Source organism: Trachemys scripta, chromosome 2 (genome assembly GCF_013100865.1).
Source record: "Trachemys scripta elegans isolate TJP31775 chromosome 2, CAS_Tse_1.0, whole genome shotgun sequence".
In the NCBI taxonomy this organism is placed as follows: domain Eukaryota; kingdom Metazoa; phylum Chordata; order Testudines; family Emydidae; genus Trachemys; species Trachemys scripta.
Window position 1 is genome coordinate 39,892,520 of NC_048299.1, and position 20,564 is coordinate 39,913,083.

Consider the following 20,564-nt stretch of genomic DNA (forward strand, 5'->3'; position numbering starts at 1 on the left):
ACCAAAAAAAAAAAAAAAAAAATGTAAAACTTTAAAGCCTACAAGACCACTCAGTCCTACTTCTTATTCAGCCAATCGCTAAGACAAACAAGTTTGTTTACATTTATAGGAGGTAATGCTGCCCTCTTCTTATTAAGTGTCACCAGAAAGTGAGAACAGGTATTTGTAAGGCACTTTTGTAGCCGGCATCGCAATGTATTTATGTGCCAGATATGGTAAACATTCGTATGCCTCTTCATGCTTCAGCCACCATTCCAGAGGGCATACTTCCATGCTGATGACACTTATTTAAAACAAAACAAAAAACCACGTTAATTACATTTGTGACTGAACTCTTGGGGGAGAATTATATGTCCCTGTTCTGTTTTACCCACATTCTGCCATATATTTCATGTTACAGCAGTCTCGGATGATGACCCAGCACGTTACTCATTTTAAGAACACTTTCACTGCAGATTTGACAAAATGCAAAGAAGGTACCAATGTGAGATTTCTAAAGATAGCTACGGCACTCAACCCAAGGTTTAAGAATCTGAAGTGCTTTCCAAATCTAAGAGGGACGGGGTGTGGAGCATGCTTTCAGAAGTCTTAAAAGAACAACACTCAGATGCGGAAACTACAGAACCCAAACCACCAAAAAAGAAAATCAATCTTCTGCTGGTGGCATCTGACTCAGAGGATGAAAATGAACATGCATTGGTCTGCGCTGCTTTGGATTGTTATCCAGCAGAACCCATCATCAGCATGGATGCATGTCCGCGGAAATAGTGGTTGAAGCATGAAAGGACATATGAATCTTTAGCGCATCTGGCACGTAAATATCTTGCGACGCCGGCTACAACAGTGCCATGAGACTGCCTGTTCTCACTTTCAGGTGACACTGCACTTAGTGTCTCTTCTGTCTGTTGCTAGGGCAGCCAACCTTGATATGTTTTATTGTCTATTTTATTTTGTATCTGCTAGCTTTAAGCTTGTCTTCATTCTTTAACAACATTAATTTTTTATAAATACTCCAATGAGTGCTTCTGCTTTTTCTCTAGGGTATCGAAAACATAAAAAATGAAATTGAAGATTCCACAGAGCCATTGATAGATCCTGTTTATGGCCATGGGAGGTAAGTTGTAAATAGTAATTTTAGTGAGATGTATTTGCAGCTTTTTTTATATTTTCACTAGAATAGCCAGATTATTCAATAGTCTCCGTAGAGTGGACTAACACACTTTCCCATGTTTCTACGAGTGATTATTCTTTTAGAAATAGTTGCTGAAAAGAATTCAGTTGCTATTCTACAATAGATAAAAGCAACAACTATTGCAGTAATTTTCTACTTGAATTCTTGGAACCCCTTTGTTCACACGGTTCGCTGCGATTTGGAACAAACTCTTCTTTAATACTGAATTTCCAGAGGAAGTATTCAATCTCTTAAAATGGCGATAAATTGGCAAACTTGTGTTAAAAATGTTAGTTTTAAACTATTTTGGGTGTCATTGAAATATATATTTAAACTGATTTCAAAGTGTTTAGATAGCAAATGCTTGCTAAGATTTGAGTTTTCTCCTTTATTCAGGAATAATTAGATTTGCAGAAATTGCATATCACTTTTTAATAAGGCATATCTTTCCATTACATAGCCAAAGCTTAATTAACCTCTTGTTGACGGGGCATGCAGTTTCTAATGTGTGGGACGGAGATAGAGAATGCTCAGGAATGAGTAAGTTACTTCCAATTTATATTTTTTTGTTTTTACACAGCATAACTGTTTGGCGCTAGAAACTTGAGTTGAACAGTGTTCCTGGTTCAGTAGGTGAGGTGCTATTTCGCTGTCCTTAGCTTCAGTGTAGGCATTAAGTGAAAGTAATATTTAATCCTCCCAAAATCTTTGAGGCTGGTATTGATTAATCCTCAAAATCCTTGTGAGGTTGGTGTTTAATCAGACAATATTTATACAGCACTCAGGGATGTAAGGCTATACCTTTATCCTTCAGTTATATTTTCTATGATACATCTCTGCACCCAACTATTCCTGGGGAAGAAAATATCTAAATTCCTAAGTGTACAGGGGGAAGTAAAGGGAGTGCTTGCATGTATCCCAAAACTCTTCAGATTACGTGGGATGGATAGTCACATGTAATTGCATAGTAAACATATTTTGGTTGGTTACATTCCACAGTATTAGTAAGACAAGCTGAGTTATAGCATTGGGAACACAACTATGCTTTTCCCTTCTCCCTCGCTATCTTTGTCCTCTCTCCTTCTTGCACTACACCTTTTTTTCCCTCCTTTGGTCTGTTCACTGTCTTCCTCTGCTATCTTATCACATTTCTTCTTTAGTCAGTCTCTTCAGGGTTGGCAACAGTCAATCTGTAGCTTCCTCATGTAGAAGGCCTGCAGAAGTAAAATGCAAGGACTTTGTCTGGTCCTACATGACTCTTTGAAGTTGACTCCATAGGTATTTTCCTACTATGATTACTAGCCAGTTGCCTAAGCTGCTTCTAGGCAGTAACTACCAGTCAGAGCTGGACAGGGTACTCCATGTATAGCTGATATCCAATGCCTTTTGGACATCCTATGCATTTGCACAGTGGTTGAGGGATACTGGTTATGTCAACAGTTCTATGTACTAGTTGCATGTGTTGCTTGACCCTTTTAATAGGTTAATAATCATTGTAATGACAATTGATATGACGGTGATAAGATTCTTGTCCCAAAATCAGGCTACACAGAACTAAAACCAATAAGTCCAGTATCTTGTTGGGAGCCTCAGGGTGGATGGCAAGGACACTCACACTGAGGGCAAATTAAAACCTTAGAGACCTTTATTAAAATAATGAATAAAGCCAGAAAAGATCCAAGCCATATAAAAAGATAGAGATAATACAGTATTGGGGATATCTGTGGTATCATTCTTTGCATAAGCTCTTAGATTTGCATACTCGCACCCTTCTTTGAGGACCTGGTGATAAGAGACAAAGGACCAGCCCTGTCTCTGGCATGGCAATGAGTCCAATGGTCCAGGTTCCTGAATGAGTTGAAGGGTCAAATGGGGAAAAGCAGAAAAGCCTAGAAGAAAGAACTAATGCCACATGGTGGGTTGCCCTATTATAGGTCCTAACCTAATATCGAACCCACTATGGCCAAATCTAACTTCCTTACCCACATAGTGTTAAAGTGTACTTATTCTATAGGTTAACATGTTGATACGTGTTAATACTATTTTAGCTCATTATCATACCCATCACTTCTTGCTTAAGCAGAATTGCAGCTCTTACTTCCAAGTTCCTTGCAGTTACCATTTACTGTTAAGTTCCAACTTCTACCATTGAGCAAGCTCTCCTTAGTTCCCAAAATCTAAAGGTAACCATTAATCTATTTAACCACGCTTATGCTAACTTGTTTAAGCTAATGTCTTACAAGATACAGGCCTGTAGATTCCTTACAGCTGAATATAATAAAGGCAAGCCAGCCCTGTGAGCTACATGTGGTGAGATTAATCTGTGGAAGGACTACCTTAGATATGATAAATTAAATATTGAAAGCACAGTTTAAATTAGACACTTGCATAACTTCTGAATAAAAGTGCACATTTGCATTTTGCAGATATTTTAATGATCTCTGGTTCAGTTGTTTGATATAATTTTTAAAAGGAACTGCCTGGCCACAAACTGATGACAAATTTTAAAATATAGTAAGAGTACATCTTTTTTTAATCTCTAGGTTTAGAAATAATGTCTCTTGTACCAGAGTTATCTAGTCACAGGTCTTAAGTTTATAAGATGAAGCCGATGCAAACAATGCACATGTTAAATTTATCCCAGTAGACAGATCATCTATCTCTTTTCAGCCTCTCAAATGACAGAGAAACTTAAACTTCATAGCAGATGGTATACAGCACTGACTTGTGAAATTCCATAAGCATCCAAGTGCCATATGGGAATATTAAGTGACTGTTTTCCTACCCATCTCACGCCAAGTCAGATTGCCCTTTATTTTAAAATTGTTTGAACCAGTTCCACTTTACTTCCTTGACTTACTATCTGCTTACTTCCCATGCTTGCTCTGTTCCTCTAATCTTCTCTCTTCCATCCTATATTCCTGCATAGTTGGAAGATGCCTTTCAGTTGTGAGTACTAACTTTGAGATTCACAGAGTAGTTACAAAATAAACTATCTTAACTTGCTTGATTTCTTTATGAAGCATTTTTGTGGTAGACTTTACCAAGTTTAATACCAGTTCCTTTTTGTTGGCTCAAATGCTGTGATCTAGAAAGTAGTAATTCTTCTTCAAGTGCTGTCCCTGTGGGTGCTCCACTTTAGGTGTTGGTGCATCCTGGTGCCGCTGATCGGAGATTTTTGGTAGCAGTGCCTGGTTGGGACGCACATGCACAGTAGCTGCCTTGTGGTACTCTTGGCGCTTGTGCATCCTGACCCCCTCAGTTCTTTCTCAGCTGTCTTGGGCTGCAGATGGAGCTCCAACAGCGGTCTCTTTAAAACAACCTAAAATAGAGAAATAGAACAATTTTAGATAGCAATTAGAGTTTAGTTAGTTATAGTTAGTCAATAGTGTAGCAATAGTCTTAAACTTCAGTTTATAACTATTTAGACTTCCAAAAAAAAAACCTCGGAGATCCCTCTCCTTCTTTATTTCTGTTTAATTAGAAAATTAGATAAAGACCATGCCAGGCTCGCCTGTATTCAAAAGATGCACTTTTTGCAAGGACGCAATGCCTGTCTCAGACGGCCACTCACAGTGCGTCTGTTGCTTAGAGGAGACACACGTTCCCCAGAAATGTGCCCACTGCAACAACCTCAAAGCCAGAGCAAGGAGAGATAGGGATCTTAGGATAATTTTTAGTCTAACAAAAAAATCCCTTACTCCTCCATCGGACGCTAGAAAGCCCCCAGGAAGGGACTCTCCGGGCACCTCCTCCCTGGATAGAGCAAGTACCCTTTCCTCCAAAAAATCAAGGAAAAGGGAAACATCACCGACTCAGGGAGAACTGTTAAAGAGAAAACGGTCTCCAGCCAGATTACTACTCTTGGTGCCGATGGCCAGCAGGGTGAGCGCATTCGATGCTGCAGGCACCTCCAGCACTGTCCGCATGGGGAGTATCAACGGTAAAGGCAAGGAGTCAAGTGGTAGGCATTAGACAGCCTCCTCCTCCACGGCACCAACCACTCCCAGGAAAGACATGCTGCTGACAGCACCGAAAACGACAATGCCACCCTGGTACAGATTCCTAGGGAGCAAGTACCTGCAAGACCTAAACCGCCAACATCAGCACCAACCAAAGCCACTCACAAGAGGGTGGCACCAATGCAGGTGCCTGAACATATCTACTCGGCACTGACGACCTCGGCTCCAGACATGCTGATAACCTCCACACCAGGGTCTCCCATTCCTGGCACCGAAAAACTAGGACTCAATGTCTGTGTTGCACTTCTCAAGCAATGAGAGGGACGACATGGAGGAGGGAGTATTCTACTCTGTACACTCCTCCCTTTCCGGTACCGAACCCCAGCCATCCCACACAGGTACCAGCGACCATCCTCACAGAGACCTACCCCCATGACTGGCTAACCCATGGATGTGCCCACCCTTTCCATTCCCGATGCAATGGGCACACTGGGACCCATGGTCGGCATACAGATCACAACTGCAAAGGATTCACACATCTCAAAGAAAGCAGGTACGACCCCCTACGGAGACGGCCACAGAACCCTCAGGCACCTGAGGACACAATAATGGAGTTGGAAGACACCACACAGGATCTCTCACCAGAACATAACTCCCCTTCATCCCCAGATGAGTCTTCCCCACACCTGCCCACAGTAGCAGACGACTCAAAACAATTCCAAGAATTGTTTAGGAGGGTAGCACAAAACCAAAACCTCACACTCAAAGATTCTATTAAAGATTCTACACCCAGCATTCACAACAAAAATAGCAGTACCAGTGAACGACGTATCGATGGAATCCATGGAAATATTATTGCAAACACCAGCCATACCACCTATGAGCAAAATAACCAACACAATATTATGTCCCCAACAAAGGCATAGACTTTTTATTCTTCCACCCACAACCAAATTCCTTGGTGGTGGACGCCATAAATTGGGGGTAAATTTAAGAACGCATCTCAAGACAAAGAAGCCAAGAGATTAATCTTTTTGGCCGAAAAGTATACTTGTCTGCAACACTCCGCACGGCGAACTGTACCCCACCTCTTGGTGAAGTACGACCACGACACCTACCAAAAACTCAACTAAATATTCCGGAGGAAAAGAAAGAAGCTGTTCCAAGCCATCGTGATGGAGGGACAACTAGCAGCCTGAACAGCACTACAAGCTTCCCTTGATACAGCGGACACAGCAACCCATACAACAGCTACTGCCATAGTCATGAGGAGAGCCTCCTGGCTACAAGCCTCAGGAATCCCATGGGAACTGCAAACCACAGTAAAGGTCTCCCATTTGACAGGGAGAAATTTATTTTAATCAAAAACTGATGATATCCTGCACTCAATGAAAGACTCCCGTGCCACACTCCGTACTTGGCCATATATACACACCCAAATAGACGCAGACAATTCCAACCGTATAACAGGAACCTTGACAACCTGAACCAACTACCACAATGTCCATTCGACAGCTCCAGGCCTTGCCACCAAGCACAGAGATGTCAGCTACCACAAAACCAGGCCTCATGGTCCCAAACGCTGTATAATAAGCCGCAATTTTGAGGATTTTGTTGAGGGTCTGACCAACCTCCCACAACTCCCAGAGCAAATTACATCAAATACCCAAACTTTTGGCCACCGGCTTTGACCATTTTACCTAGCGAGGGCATCCATTCACCACAGACAGTTGGGTACTGGAAATGTCAGGATATACCATCCCTTTTACACTTACACACACATACACATACACACACACACACACCCCTCTTCAGGGACCCTTCTCATGAGCATCTTCTGAGACAAGAAGTAAACCATCTTGTACAGCTAGGTGCTGTAGAACAGGTTCCAGTAGAATACAGAGGGAAAGGGTTCTATTCCTACTACTTTATAACACAAATGGAGGATGGAGAACATCTTAGCTCTCAGGAAACTCAACAAATTAGTTCGTATCCACAAATTCAAAATAGTCACACTGACATCAAAAATCCCAGCACTGGAAGAAGGGGATTGATTTTCAGCTCTCTACTTACAAGACACGTACTTTCACATCACTATACACTCCGCACACAGACTATTTCTATGATTCACAGTTGGCAGAGACCACTTCCAATACAGTTCGGACTATCCACAGCTCCGAGAGTCTTCACCAAGACCCTGGCAGTAGTAGCAGTATACTTACGCAGACAGGGAATCATGATATTCCCATACTTGGACGACAGCCTGTTAAAGGGTCACACTTGAACAGAAGCAACAAACTTTACACAGAGAATTGTAAGGCTCTTCCATACTCTGGGCCTACAGATAAACGAGAAGAAATCGACACTAGTTCCGGTGCAACAACTAGAATTCATCGGCCCTTACGTAGACTCAGTACAAGCAAAAGCTTCACTACCAAGGTCCAGATTTTACACAATGACCTCTCTCATATCTGTGATCAGAAGCAGTCCGACAGTCTCTGCACAAACATGCCTGCAACTATTACGACACATGGTTGCCTCTACTTTTGTAGTCAAACAGCGCATGTGTAGTTGTGCATATCTCCAGGGGTAGCTAAGCACGGTTTACATATCAGACAGACACAACCTAAACAAAATCCTATCGCTACCACCGAAAGTCACACAGTCCCTAGAATGGTGGACAATCCCGAGCAATGTTGGAATTGAACCCCTGTGCACAAAAGTCCCTGCATTCATCCTAATCACCACAGATGTCTCACTGATAGGAAATGTTTGCATGCATTTTGAACTGCTCCTAGTTCGAGCATACTGATGTGTAATAATGACTCCTCGGGAGACCATTTCCCTTGGATTTTGTGGGAGTTGAAGTGTGCATCCCATCCTGTGATGATAAACAAATCGGTAAGAATAATAATAGACAACTGTATGTTCTACATAAGTAGACAGGGAGAAGCGGGTTCTCATTACCTATGCACAGAAGCCATGAAATTATGGAACTAGTGCATTACCCACAATATTACTATTGCTGTGTCTTACCTCCCAGGACACAATGGCAGACACGTTGAGCAGACCATTTCCCTAGGAACACGAATGGGAGCTGAATGACAGAGTAGCACAACACACATTCCATATGTCCCACAGTGGGGACTACCAGACAGACCTGTTCGCTACAACAAAAAACTGCACATGCCGAAGCTTTTGCTTGTGAGCAGGACTAGGACCACACTCCCTAGGAGATGCCTTCCTCATCCAATGGAATGCTCCCCTTCTGTACACATTCCCGCTATTATCCAAAGTAATACACAAGATACAGACAGAGCCAGGATCATACTGATTGCCCTGACATGGTCCAGACAGACATGGTTCCCATACCTGAACCACCTAATATGGTGCCCGCCATACAACCTTCCCATTCAACAGGATCTCCTGTCTCAGGACAAGGGTCGAATCTTTCATCCAAATCTACCAAAACTCCACCCGAAGGCCTGGCTCCTTGACGGCTCCAATGCGACAGACTAGCCTGTTCAGAAGAGGTTAAAGGTTAAAAATGTATTACTAAACAGCAGAAAAATCACCAAACGCACTACTTACCTGAATAAAGGGAAGAGGTTCACTTTGTAGTGTCACGACAAACGCAGACCTGCACTTACAACACCAATCCATGAGATCCTTGAGTACTTGCTATTCTTGAAACACTCAGGGCTGTCCATTAGTTCACTCAAGATTCACCTCACGGCCATATCCTCCTTCCATCATAAGATTGACAGTTTCACAGCCTTCATGCATCCAATTACAAAACGCTTTCTTGCAGGAATTCAGAACATGAAGTCCGCATGGGATCTAAACTTAGTCCTCAGAGGGCTTACCAGAGCCACCTTCGAGCCTCTTACTACCTGTTCACTACTACACCTATCAATGAAGGTAGCATTCCTAGTTGCGATCACCTCAGCATGTACAGTGAGTGAGATTGGGGGCCCTCATGGCTCAACTATGTGACCACACCCTAAATTTGTACCAAAGGTACCCTTATCATTCCATGTCAGTCAACTTACACATCTCCTTGCGTTCTACCTAAAGTCATAGAATCTGTTCTCCACACTAGATGTTAGAAGAGCACTAGCATTCTTCCTATAGAGAACAAAACCTTTCCGTACGTCACCAAGACTCTGCATCTCCACCACCACTGGATGATCGAAAGGCATAGCCATTTTAAAATGGGCTATCAAAATCCATTTTGATTATTGCATCCACCTATGTTATTGGCAAGAAAAGATAGAACCCCCGCCAGGGATCAGAGCCCATTCAACGAGAGCCGTTTCTACCTTGACTGCTTTTCTACATAATGTCCCAATCAAAGAAATATGCCAGGCTGCCACTTGGGCTTCAGTACACTTGTTCACAAACAACTATGCAATAACGAAAAGCTCTGAGAATGATGCAATACTCGGCCTTATGATATCGTCATCAACTGTGCAACCTACTCCGGAACCCAACCTTCCATAACTGGGTACTGCTCTATAGTCACCTAAAGTGGAGCACCCACAGGGACAGCACTCTTAAGAAGAAAAGAAAGTTATTCACCTTGTGCAGTAACAGAGATTCTTCGAGATGTGTCTCCCTGTGGATGCTCCACTACCCACCTTCCTCCCCTCTACAGAGTTCTCTCTATGAGCTTTACATAGAGAAGGAATTGAGTGGATCAGGATGCATGAGCGCCAGCAGTACCACAAGGAGGCCACTGTGCACGCACATCCCAACCAGGCGCTGCTACCAAAAGTCTCCGATCAGCAGCGCCAAGACGCACCAACACCTAAAATGGAGCACCCACAGGGGGACACATCTTGAAGAACCTCAGTTACTGTACAAGGTGAGTAACCTCCTCTTTCATCTGAATGAAGCAGCTGCAAAGAGAGAATACATGTTGTTAGTATATACAATGCTGTGCCTTTTCAAAAACAATCTGTGTATTGTCAGAACTTCTGCATTATTTCATATCAACACAAGGTGGCATTTAAGTTGCATTAAGCTTGAAGTAGCACCACTAGGTATAGCACAATAAAGGACAGAAAAAAGTGCTCTTATAAAAGGCGCAGTGCACTAAAAACTAACTACCCAATAAAGTAATTCCAAAAATTCTTTTAGCAAAGGACTAATTTTCTGACAAAAAGCCAGAGTCAGCATAGCAGGTTACGTGAAAGCCCTCAACTATCAGAGGATCTCTTCTGTTTCCTTTCTGACATAATGTCTCAAAATAGTAGGCAGTTCTCTGTCCTGCACTGGGCCTTTCACTCAGTGCTTGTTTCAGGCATTTATTTTATAAAATCAGCTTCTCTCTAGATTCGGGTGACCAGATGTCCCGATTTTATAGGGACAGTCCCAATATTTGGGGCTTTTTCTTATGTAGGTGCCTATTACCCCCCGACCCGATTTTTCACACTTTCTATCTGGTCACCCTACTCTAGATACTATATTGAAGCTGGAAGGGAAAAAATCTCTGCCTTATCCTTAATCACCCACTAGTAGAGAAGCAAGATCCACTGCATTTCAAAAAGCCCTTATCTGATGGACTGTTTTAAGACTGATTTCAGTGTAAATTAATTTTTTTTTTCAAAAAGGGAATTTGATATATGGTATTAACTGGGATTATTGTAGTGATACGACCTTTTGATAGGCTAGATATTTACCTCTGTTTGCTTAGGGTCTAATTCAGCTAAAATTATCTGATGCATGGAAGCTTTTTAGCTCTAAAGAGAGGCTACGCACCTTCTATTAGATTTTGGACTTGCCACTTTTACTTCTTCTCAAGGAAAGTGTGATTCTGCTCAGTATATTGCCATATATAGCAATGGGGCTGTAAGTGAATAAGTGTGCTGCCTGAGCTCCAAAATGTACGAGTGCATGAGCAAGTTCTTTCCTGTCTGGCTGAATGTCAGCCTGGAAAGAATTTTAACAGCCTGTGGTCCAAAGGTACCTCCAAAATAGAGGTTAATCAGAAAGATCCTTTAGTGATAAACTTTTGATTCTACAAGGTGTAGTATCTTCAGAATACATTTCTTGTGCAACTCGGAGCAGAGAAGTCTGTTTGTAGACAACATTGGGAAAGGAAGATCGTGCATAATAACCAGTTTATGTGAATGAAACACACATCATGCCAAACTTACCCAATATGTTCTTTTGACTTATTGGAATGGATAGATAAAGGAAATGCATGGAAAAACTAACACTTCTTTCATGCAATTCCTGTAGTCAGTTTACTGCACAGGTGTTGAATTCAAGTTCTTGAAAATGCATTGCACATGGTGTCCCAAGTAAATAAGAGAGCATACAGTGCTGTCATAAAATGCGGGATTGAGTCTAATTGAAACATTATAAAAGTTCATTTTCTTTCTCTTCAGAATGTTTCCCAGAGTTACCCCAGAACTTGGCCTGTAGGTATATGCATCACAGTTTGTAATCATAACATGAGTTACTATTACTAACAAATATATATTTAAGAGTTACAGTTCCCCAAAATCAAAGTAGCTTCAGTGAAATTCTCTGAAAAGTGACTTTGGATATGTCTACACGGCAGTTAAACACTGGCCGCTGACTCCGGCTTGTGGGGCTGTAAAATTGTAGTGTAGGTGTTCGGGCTCAGACGGGAGCCTGGGCTTTGAGAACCTCCCCCTTTGCAGGGTTCCAGAGCTTGGGCTCCAGCTTGAGCCCAAATGCATACACCACTATTTTACAGCCTTGCAGCCTGAGCTTCCCAAGCCAGCTGAATCAGGCCAGCTGCGGGTGTTTGTTTGCTGTGTAAACGTTACCTTAAAGACTTTACCAAACAGATCTGCTCACTGTATGTTCAGACATATGCTTGCTTTAGTGTCACAAATGTTTATTGCTTTTATTCATGTTAGAGTGAAAGCTGGATTCTACTCCTTTTGATCGACAGATTTGTTTACTAAATTTTAATCAGACCTGTGTAAACCTAGGGATGCTGTATTTTTGTCTGCAGAATGTTTATTACTGGTGGTTATTCTTGAGTAGAAAAGAACTCAGCTTGACTTTCAGATCCAAGAGAATGTCCAGCTCAGGCAAATAGCTTCCTATTCAGAGTGGAACTACATTTCTAAAGATGCTGAAGTCTAAGTTTTAGTTCTGTATAGATTATACTTCTCAAAGATTCATCAGCTTCGGTATTTTTCATTCTTATTGTGAGGCTTTCTTTAAAAATAGTACGTCTTCAGATGATTAGTACTGATACTTGAGTGCTAGTACTGGTGATTGCACGCAATGTAATTTAAAAATGAAGTTCTCCACAGGAAAATGAAATGATGAGAGAGTCATTTATTAATAACTAATATTTTGAAACCAGTTGATTTTTGCATTGTCCACAATGTCAATATGATTAGAGAAAAGTGGAAATTTTTGCTCCTTTCATTTTCCAAAATGGCAGTTTCAGGATGTTATTTTTTCTAGAGCATACTGGAATACTTCAGAAGAATTAGATTTACAATAAAGCAAAACTTTTTTAAAAGGACTGTCAACAGCAGACTTCTAGTAAAATTAACTATTCATTTCAGTTGTATTCATTTATGAAAAAAACAATTTGGGATTTGGCTAACGTCATCCTGGAATTTTTTTTAAAGCTTCCAGTTGACCTGACCTCATTGCTTTTCCAATGCTTGTTTAAGTTGTATGTTTTTGTAAAATAAGGTATCTTATACCATGTCATTTTTGAAAAAATAGAAAATAACTTGTCTAATAAAATGTTTGGGTTTTGTTTTTAAACAGAACTACTTGGTATACGTAAACAGGCAACTGTAGGTTTTTTGACATTAATGGAATCTCTAAGATACTGTAAGGTAAGCTGCCTTTTTCCCCATCATTTTTAAGATGAGCTTTCTCTTGTGAGTTGCTCCTTAGCAGTATTCCATTAACACATCATCCTCTTCTGAAAATATTGCAGGTAGGCACTTCATCCTAAATTGTAGAAGAGTACAGTCTAAGAGTTATTGGTTTGTAGTATTTCTAGCCTCAAAAAGTGAAACCAAGGCTAAAAGTCTGTAATAAAATAACATTCTCTTTTTTGTTAGGCATGTAAATACATGTCTTGTGATGAGTAAACATTAAGAATGAACAGTTCGTGCTCTTCATTAATAGAATAATTAATTTATGTATTTTTGCCCTTTTCTTAGCCAAAAGAATGTTTAAATGTGAGATTCCAACCTTGCTCAAAAATACCATGCATTTTATAAAGTCCTGAACGCTTTAATTTGTACCAGAATTATAAGAAAAAGAAAAAAGTAGATACTAGCTACCCCATTTGTTAAATTAAAAAATCCCATAGTTCAGTCATATGGAAAATAAAGACAAAAACGGAATAGCCAAAATGTGTAATTTTGGCAGATGTAGCATTTTAGTAGTGATGTATTTTAAAGCTACGTTGGTGTGGTTCATTATTTGTGCATTGGTAGGAGGCTCTTAGATTTGCTTTTTACAAAGGAACTGCTTTGCAGCAAATTTAATGCAAGTAGAAGCTGGCACTGTTTTATACTTTAAACTTAAATCCAAGTTGAGTTATGATTTTATGAATTGTAACTTCCTTGTTCCAGTCTGTGCTGTGACTCCTAGATAAAAAAAGTGCTTGAATATTTACTTATTACTATTTCTCTGTGCCAAAAACATTGACATCCAAGGGCAGGATGCTAACTTCATGAGTGCATCACTGCATATATCAAAATCTACTTAAATACAAACTCTGGCTATTTTGATATGTGGTGATACAGAAAATAAGTCTTCAACACTAAGTTTTTATTTAAGGGGCATTAGTATGCTTTTTACTACACTTGTAATATTTTGGATGCTTTGTTAATGTTTTCTGTTTATTTGGCATGCACTCTTGTTCTGGTAACATTTGTCAAATGTTGGTGTTTATTTTCATACTACACTGAATCCTTTTGACTTGGCTATTCCTGGTGTTTATTTTCATACTACACTGAATCCTTTTGACTTGGCTATTCCTGTATAGAGAATTGTGTAGAATTTGCATATATTTAAAAGAATATTGATTACAAACCATGAACGTCTCTTCAAAGTTTAATCACTCAAATAAAAATAGATTAAAAAGATGCAGTGGTAGACTAAGGGAAGCATAAGTGCACCCCATGTAGTGCATATGGTGGTGTAGGGAGAGCTTTCACTTCTGAAGTGAGGGACCATCATGTTAGGTTGGCTTAATAAGGATAAAGAAATGCACCTGATTGGTCTGTTTTATTTTTGTCAGGTAACATAAATGAGTTTATAATCACAGGATCCACAGCCAAGTGCATAAAACAAATGGACTCCTACCTTAAGGGCCTGAATATTCAAGCAAACACAAGAGTACAGTTACTTGCATGAACATTTGAAGGATTAGTCTCTAAGATTGTAAAATGAAATATTGCTGCTTTCTCCATCTGACACTTTCCCTTATTGAAATCTGCTCCCAGTGTGCCAGGAGCAGCTATATTGTTTTCCAAATTACACAGTGGAGTTTTGACATCCCGAGTATCCGATACTACTTTTTCCAGGACAGTTCGGAGTAGGGTGTTTGAGCAGTACAATCTCTGGAGATGAAACTGCCACATCTATTATTAAATTGGGCCAAATTGTGTGACACATTCTCTCGGGACAAGTTTAAAAACTCATTTAATATGCTACCTAAGATGTAGAATTATGATGTCTACAAACAAATTACTTTTGCATTAATCAACTTAAACACCTAACCTTTTCTTGTCACTTAATCCTCCTTTTTCAAAACAAGTTGGTAATTGTAGCTTAAAAAAAAAAAAAAGTTCTACTAAATAGGATCTTTTCAATGTAAATAAACTGCATTCATGTTGTAAGGCTCTCTATTCAGTTGCTTTCACCCTCTTCCCCCCCCCCCCCCCCCCCTTCCCCCCCCCCCCCCAAGCATAAACAGTGACTTAGGCCTCAGAGTTACAGCATACCACCAGCTCTTGACTTGGGTGGTGATTGAAGGCACTTGGCACTACACAGGATTGGGCCCAGTGCCATCTAATTTCCACTGATGGTTGGATTTACATGGCTAAATCACAGATCACCAATTATTAAATGGGGGATATGATAATCAAAAACAAATTTAGTAAAGTTTTTAAATACTACCTTCAAATTGTGACTGAATGTTAATTTTTTAATATTACAAATTGGGGGGGGGTAATTGGGGCTTCACTATAGCTGTAAGCTAGTTTGTTTATTTGTTTTTACTGCATCTTTTCTAGGTTGGCTCCTACTTGAAATCTCCAAAGTTTCCTATTTGGATACTTGGCAGTGAAACACATCTCACAGTCTTTTTTGCCAAGGTATGATAGCTTTGGTTTTTGTTATATGACCCCAGGAAGATAAATACCATATAAGTCCAAAGTTCAGATCTTGCTACAGTGTGAGTTTCAGCTGCCTTTAATACAAAAATCGAATCACTGAACATTTAAAACAAGCCCTTCCCTTAAAAACAAGTTTCACAGTTTGTGCTATCTTTATAGTGTCTTTAAGCTTAAACTTGCATTTTAAAAAAGAGAGGTTGTTTAAGCTACTAATATATTTTAGGCTTTACAGTGCTATAGATGTTACGTCTGAGATGTTAAATTGCTATAGTTGTGGGGAGGTTTGTTTGAATAAAATGTATGGGGTTTCTTTGCAACTCCACCTGTTTGGAAATATTTTTATCCATTTTTAAAGCATATGAGGTACAGAAATCTGTACTGTAAGCTCGAGTATACATACACCTCTACCCCGATATAATGCGACCCGATATAACACGTATTCAGATATAACGCAGTAAAGCAGTGCTCCGGGGTGGCAGGGCTGCGCAGTCCAGCAGATCAAAGCAAGTTCGATAGAACGCGGTTTCACCTATAACGCGGTAAGATATTTTGGCTCCTGAGGACAGCGTTGTATCGGGGTAGAGGTATACTAAATGTTTAGAATTAGTACATCATATCAGGAAAACTTTAACGTTTAGGATTTAAGCTTTAACTATAAACTATAAAGTATAAAACATTTGAGTTAACAGTTCCTAATGAACTCGTAAATCATATGTTGAATTTTCTCTAGACATGTATTTCCATAGTTGTGGTTGAGACATTGTCCCTTGTGAGTCAAACTTTTTACCTCCTTCTCTGAAAAGCTGCTTTCTGCATAAGTGAATCTTTGATTTTAGGAAATGGCTTTTAATTTGTGGAAAGCTTTTTTGCAGTTTTGCCCATTCCTAATTCAACACTTTACAATTAAGTCTTCTTTTAGATCGTAATTCTGAAACAAGGGACAAAATTTAAGTACAGAATTCTTTAGCTATTAAAAAATGGTCTCTGTATTATAGTTTCCAGGAGAGTTCTTCCTGCTCTCTGCTCAATCTTTGTGTTCAAATCCTCCTAAAAACTCAATTGTGATGTGAAGCCTGCATGAGGTGAAGGGCAGAATAGCCAACTTGTCAATAAATAAGAAGCTGGTTTATCAAGATAGGCAGAAGTGCCATTCTGACCAGCTAAATGATCTTTTTTTTCATCTTGCCTTTGTCTCCCTCTTTATCTGCTGCCTATTTGACCTTCACTTGTCATTACACATGTGATTTTTGTGAACTTAGAAACAGGGACTCTTTGCTTGTTTGAGGAGTCTCATGTTGTTGGGCATTCATAAAAGTACTACTTCCGTTAAACTGTCATAAATTTTTCCTAAATTAGAATAATAAAAACATAGGACTGGAAGGGACCTCAATAGGTCATCTAATCCAGTCCCCTTCACTGAGGCAGAACTAAGTATTATCTAAACCAGAGGTTCTCAAACTTCATTTCACTGCGACCCCCTTCTGACAAAAATAAATTATTACATGACTCCAGGAGGGGGGACTGAAGCCTGAGCCTGCCTGAGTCCCACTGCCCCGGGGAGGGGGGCGGGCGGGCGGGACAAAGCCAAAGCCTGAGCCCCATTGCCCCAGGTGGGGAAGGGGTTAAAGGCAAAGGATTCTGCCCCAGCTAGGGGGCCTGTAACCTGAGCCCTCTTTCAACACATCTGCCTCCTACTTCTGTCTCAACCTCAGTGCAAGTTTATAAATCTTTGCTATACAAGGCAACTCCTCCCTCTTTTCCCTGGTGACCTTCCATAGCAAATGTAGGTATTATACTTCTTCTGAAGATCTAATATGTGTAGCCCTTGTGATTTCATCATAAGTAATGTAATTTTGGCCCCTGCTGGAGCCATTCTTATGTTGAGACTAGACACTTCAACCTTCATGTGAATTTCAGCCCTGAGTGTGGTAAAACAGCTGATTGCCTTCTCCCACTTCCCTGTTTCCTGCGGGAAAGCAGCCAATGAAGAAGCAAGCAGTCCCTCTCTTCCCCCACCCATGACTGAGATGAGTTTGTGGGGCTGGGGAGCAGGAACAGGTTGGTTCTGCACCTTCCTGCCCACGCCACTCCTGTGACAAATGAGTCTGCTCCTCTTGGCTCCTTCCCCTCCCATCCCTTCATCCCTGTAACACTTGGTGTGGGAAAAGGTGGTGAAGACCCCCTGGATTGGGGGAGGGGGGCACAGGGGTGGCGGTAATGGAGGAAAAGGGTGTTTACAGCTTCAAGAATTCACTCCTGTTGGCATACCCCTGGGAGAGGGGGAAGAGGACCCTGCTGTAGTGGCTCCCCAGGCCTAAGAGGGGTGAAGATGAAGGTCCCCTGGAGCTGCAGGAGGAGCAGAATTTCACTATGTGGCTTAGGGCAGACTTGATGTGAGAGTGGAGGGTGCATGATTAACTGCTGAGCTTCAAGACAGGCAGATCTGAGCACAGAAGGGGACATAACTATTTTGGAGTTTGGGGAGAAGCTGTAAGATTTACTTCTTCAGGCAGCTAGTGAGAATGTCTGTAGTGGGGACCAAAATCGCATTATTCTATGAATTTGGGAAAGTTGGCACCACTTACTGCTGCATGCGCACTGGGAGTTGACAGGGGGAGTTAAATCAAGATAGACCCAAAACCAAACATTTAAAAAAAAAAAAAAAAAAAAAAAAGATTTTTGGGAGGTCTGACTGATGACTTTTGAACTCTGGGGGTTGGCAGTACTGGGGTGTTGACTCCTTGGTATAAGATTGAGGAAACTTTAGTAGCTCATAAGGTTTTTTAACTTGAAACCACAAGCAGAAAAGTAGAGTATGATCCAAGTCCCTATGCACATTCATGAAGTGCCCTGAAATTAAGAAAAAGAATCTTGAACCTGAAGCAGTAGAAAAAGGAGTCATTGGAAGGATTTATAGACAGGAAGATGGGAACAGAGCCATAGGCAAAAACGACTATCACAACTTCATTTTGTATGTGCTGAAGTGGCTGATATGTGGATGTTTAGGAGGTTGGAGAGGAGGATCTACGGTCTGGATGAGAGGGACAGAAAGAAAAGATCTTGTGAAAGTGTCAGGATTAAGATGCTGAGTGGATGTGAGAGAAGAGGTAAAAATTTGGCTAATACTTGAAATCAGAGGCATGAGTGACAGGTATGTTGAGCACTGGCAGAGAATCATGGGAGTTTTGTAGAAAGATCACGAGGAGTTTTAGCTGTTGGTAGTATTCAGAACTTCTACTAACAAGTTTGAATTGGATCAGGCTACTGAGGCACTTGCTACCTCTTGCAAACTTTACAAGTCCCCTGTTCGGATCAGAAGTAGGCAGGGCTTCATGAGGGATCACTGTCTAGGTATATGAAGAGGAAATACTGTCTCCAGCATTCTGAAGCATTCTTAATCAAGATTTACAAACTTCAACACAGAGGTCATTAAACTGAACAGGTACTGCATATTTTACTTATGAATCTTTGTGGCATTTGCACTTAAAGAGAATCAAGTCAACATGGTGAAAATATTTCTAACTGGTTTCAGAAATCAAAAACACAGATGTTGTGAATATTTGTAAGTTTTCTAAGGTTGCTAACTAACCTTATCACAAAGTGCACACTGTAAGTATAAACATCTAAGGTTATTATTCATGGTTGGGTGATGTAGACCAGGGTTCTCAACCTTTTTCTTTTAGGCCCCCCGTAACATGCTACAGAAACTCCAGGGCCCAGCAGGGAGGTGGGTCTCGGCTCCACGGGATGCCGGGGCTTCATCCCCGTAGTTCCACTACTGGCTTCAGCCTGCTGGGGCTTGGGGTGCCTGGCTTCAGCCCTGCTGGGGCTTGGGGTTTCAGCCCTGTGGGGGGCCACAGAGCCCTGGTTGAGAACGGCTGATGTAGACCATGAAAATGTATCTGTATATATGCCCTTAGGAGAATAAGCAAATTATTTCTTTTTACAAAAAGATTTTTTATCCGTTTTCTTTGGAAGATGGATGTTAGCTGTTCCAGGAAGTTGGAACTTTAAGTGTAAGTCCAAACCAGACCTTAGACCTTAGAGGTGTGTTACATATCGTCACATGGCACATGTTAACACTGAATGGCACTGGATACAGCACAGCACTTGTCAAAGAACTCACCCATTTCAAGATCAAAATCGCTGACATCACAGGACCATTTGTCGCAAAGTGATCAAGTTACTGTGGAAGGATCAACCTTTCTCCACTCCAGTGGTCCACACTGAATTCAGGGTGTGGTGTTTTGTTAGAGGTTGTCAGACCGCTTTAAGCACACGGAACCCCATCTCTCCACACTTACTTTACGCTTGGCTCCAACATTGTTGTGGACACCTATCCGTCATTATGGCCTTCCCACCATCAGAAGGAGCATTACCTGCGAAAAGGATGCATTCTACCACCAGCTAGCAGCAAAGCCAGTCAACTCTGCTAGTGCTCGGAGACTTCAATGCTGTGACTGGCTGTAAATTAAATGGGTGTGAAACTGTGCCAGCGCCCTTCAGTTCAGGTTCCCCAAATGACAATACCATCCAGCTTTTTGACATTGTGTGCCCATGAGGGCTTGTCTGTCATGGGTTTCTGGTTTAGGCACCTTAACCATCACTGGCCTTGATTTTCATACAATGGATGTGCCATGAAGGAAATTAATCACATCCTCATCAGAAACCACTCCATAGGGAAATCTCCTTAGGTCTAGAAGCACCAGCAAACTCAGACCATAGACTACTTGTGCAGCTCTCTGCATTTTCCAACTCCTCACAAGCCAGATGTCCACCAACAGTACAACATCCAGCATCTATCTGAGGATCCTGTTGAAGCAGCGAAATACACAAGGCCATCGAGGATCACATATGTAAGCTCAGTACCGTATCAGATGATGTGGAGATCATCTGGACTTGGTTTACCTAATGCTGTATTACATGCCATGGCTAAATCAATGTCAGACACTTGTGCAAGAAACCTTGGCTTTCTGAAGAGGCCTCTGATATATTAGCAAAGAAGACGGGAGCATGCAAGCAAGAAGATGTCTAGGAAAGTAAAAGGCTGAAAGGCATTTTCTGGGC

General features: G+C 41.1%; 1 protein-coding gene across 4 annotated transcripts in view; it reads left to right on the forward strand.

The window, feature by feature from the left end:
- The window catches only part of MINDY3 (MINDY lysine 48 deubiquitinase 3), a 73,691-nt gene that overhangs the window by 22,180 nt on the left and 30,947 nt on the right, over window positions 1-20,564 (forward strand). For all 4 annotated transcript variants that reach the window (XM_034760361.1, XM_034760360.1, XM_034760362.1 and 1 more), the window contains 4 exons: window positions 1,041-1,114; window positions 1,632-1,711; window positions 12,907-12,977; window positions 15,396-15,476. In XM_034760361.1, the coding sequence (XP_034616252.1) occupies window positions 1,041-1,114; window positions 1,632-1,711; window positions 12,907-12,977; window positions 15,396-15,476 (306 nt within the window). The remainder of the gene's footprint in view (window positions 1-1,040; window positions 1,115-1,631; window positions 1,712-12,906; window positions 12,978-15,395; window positions 15,477-20,564) is intronic.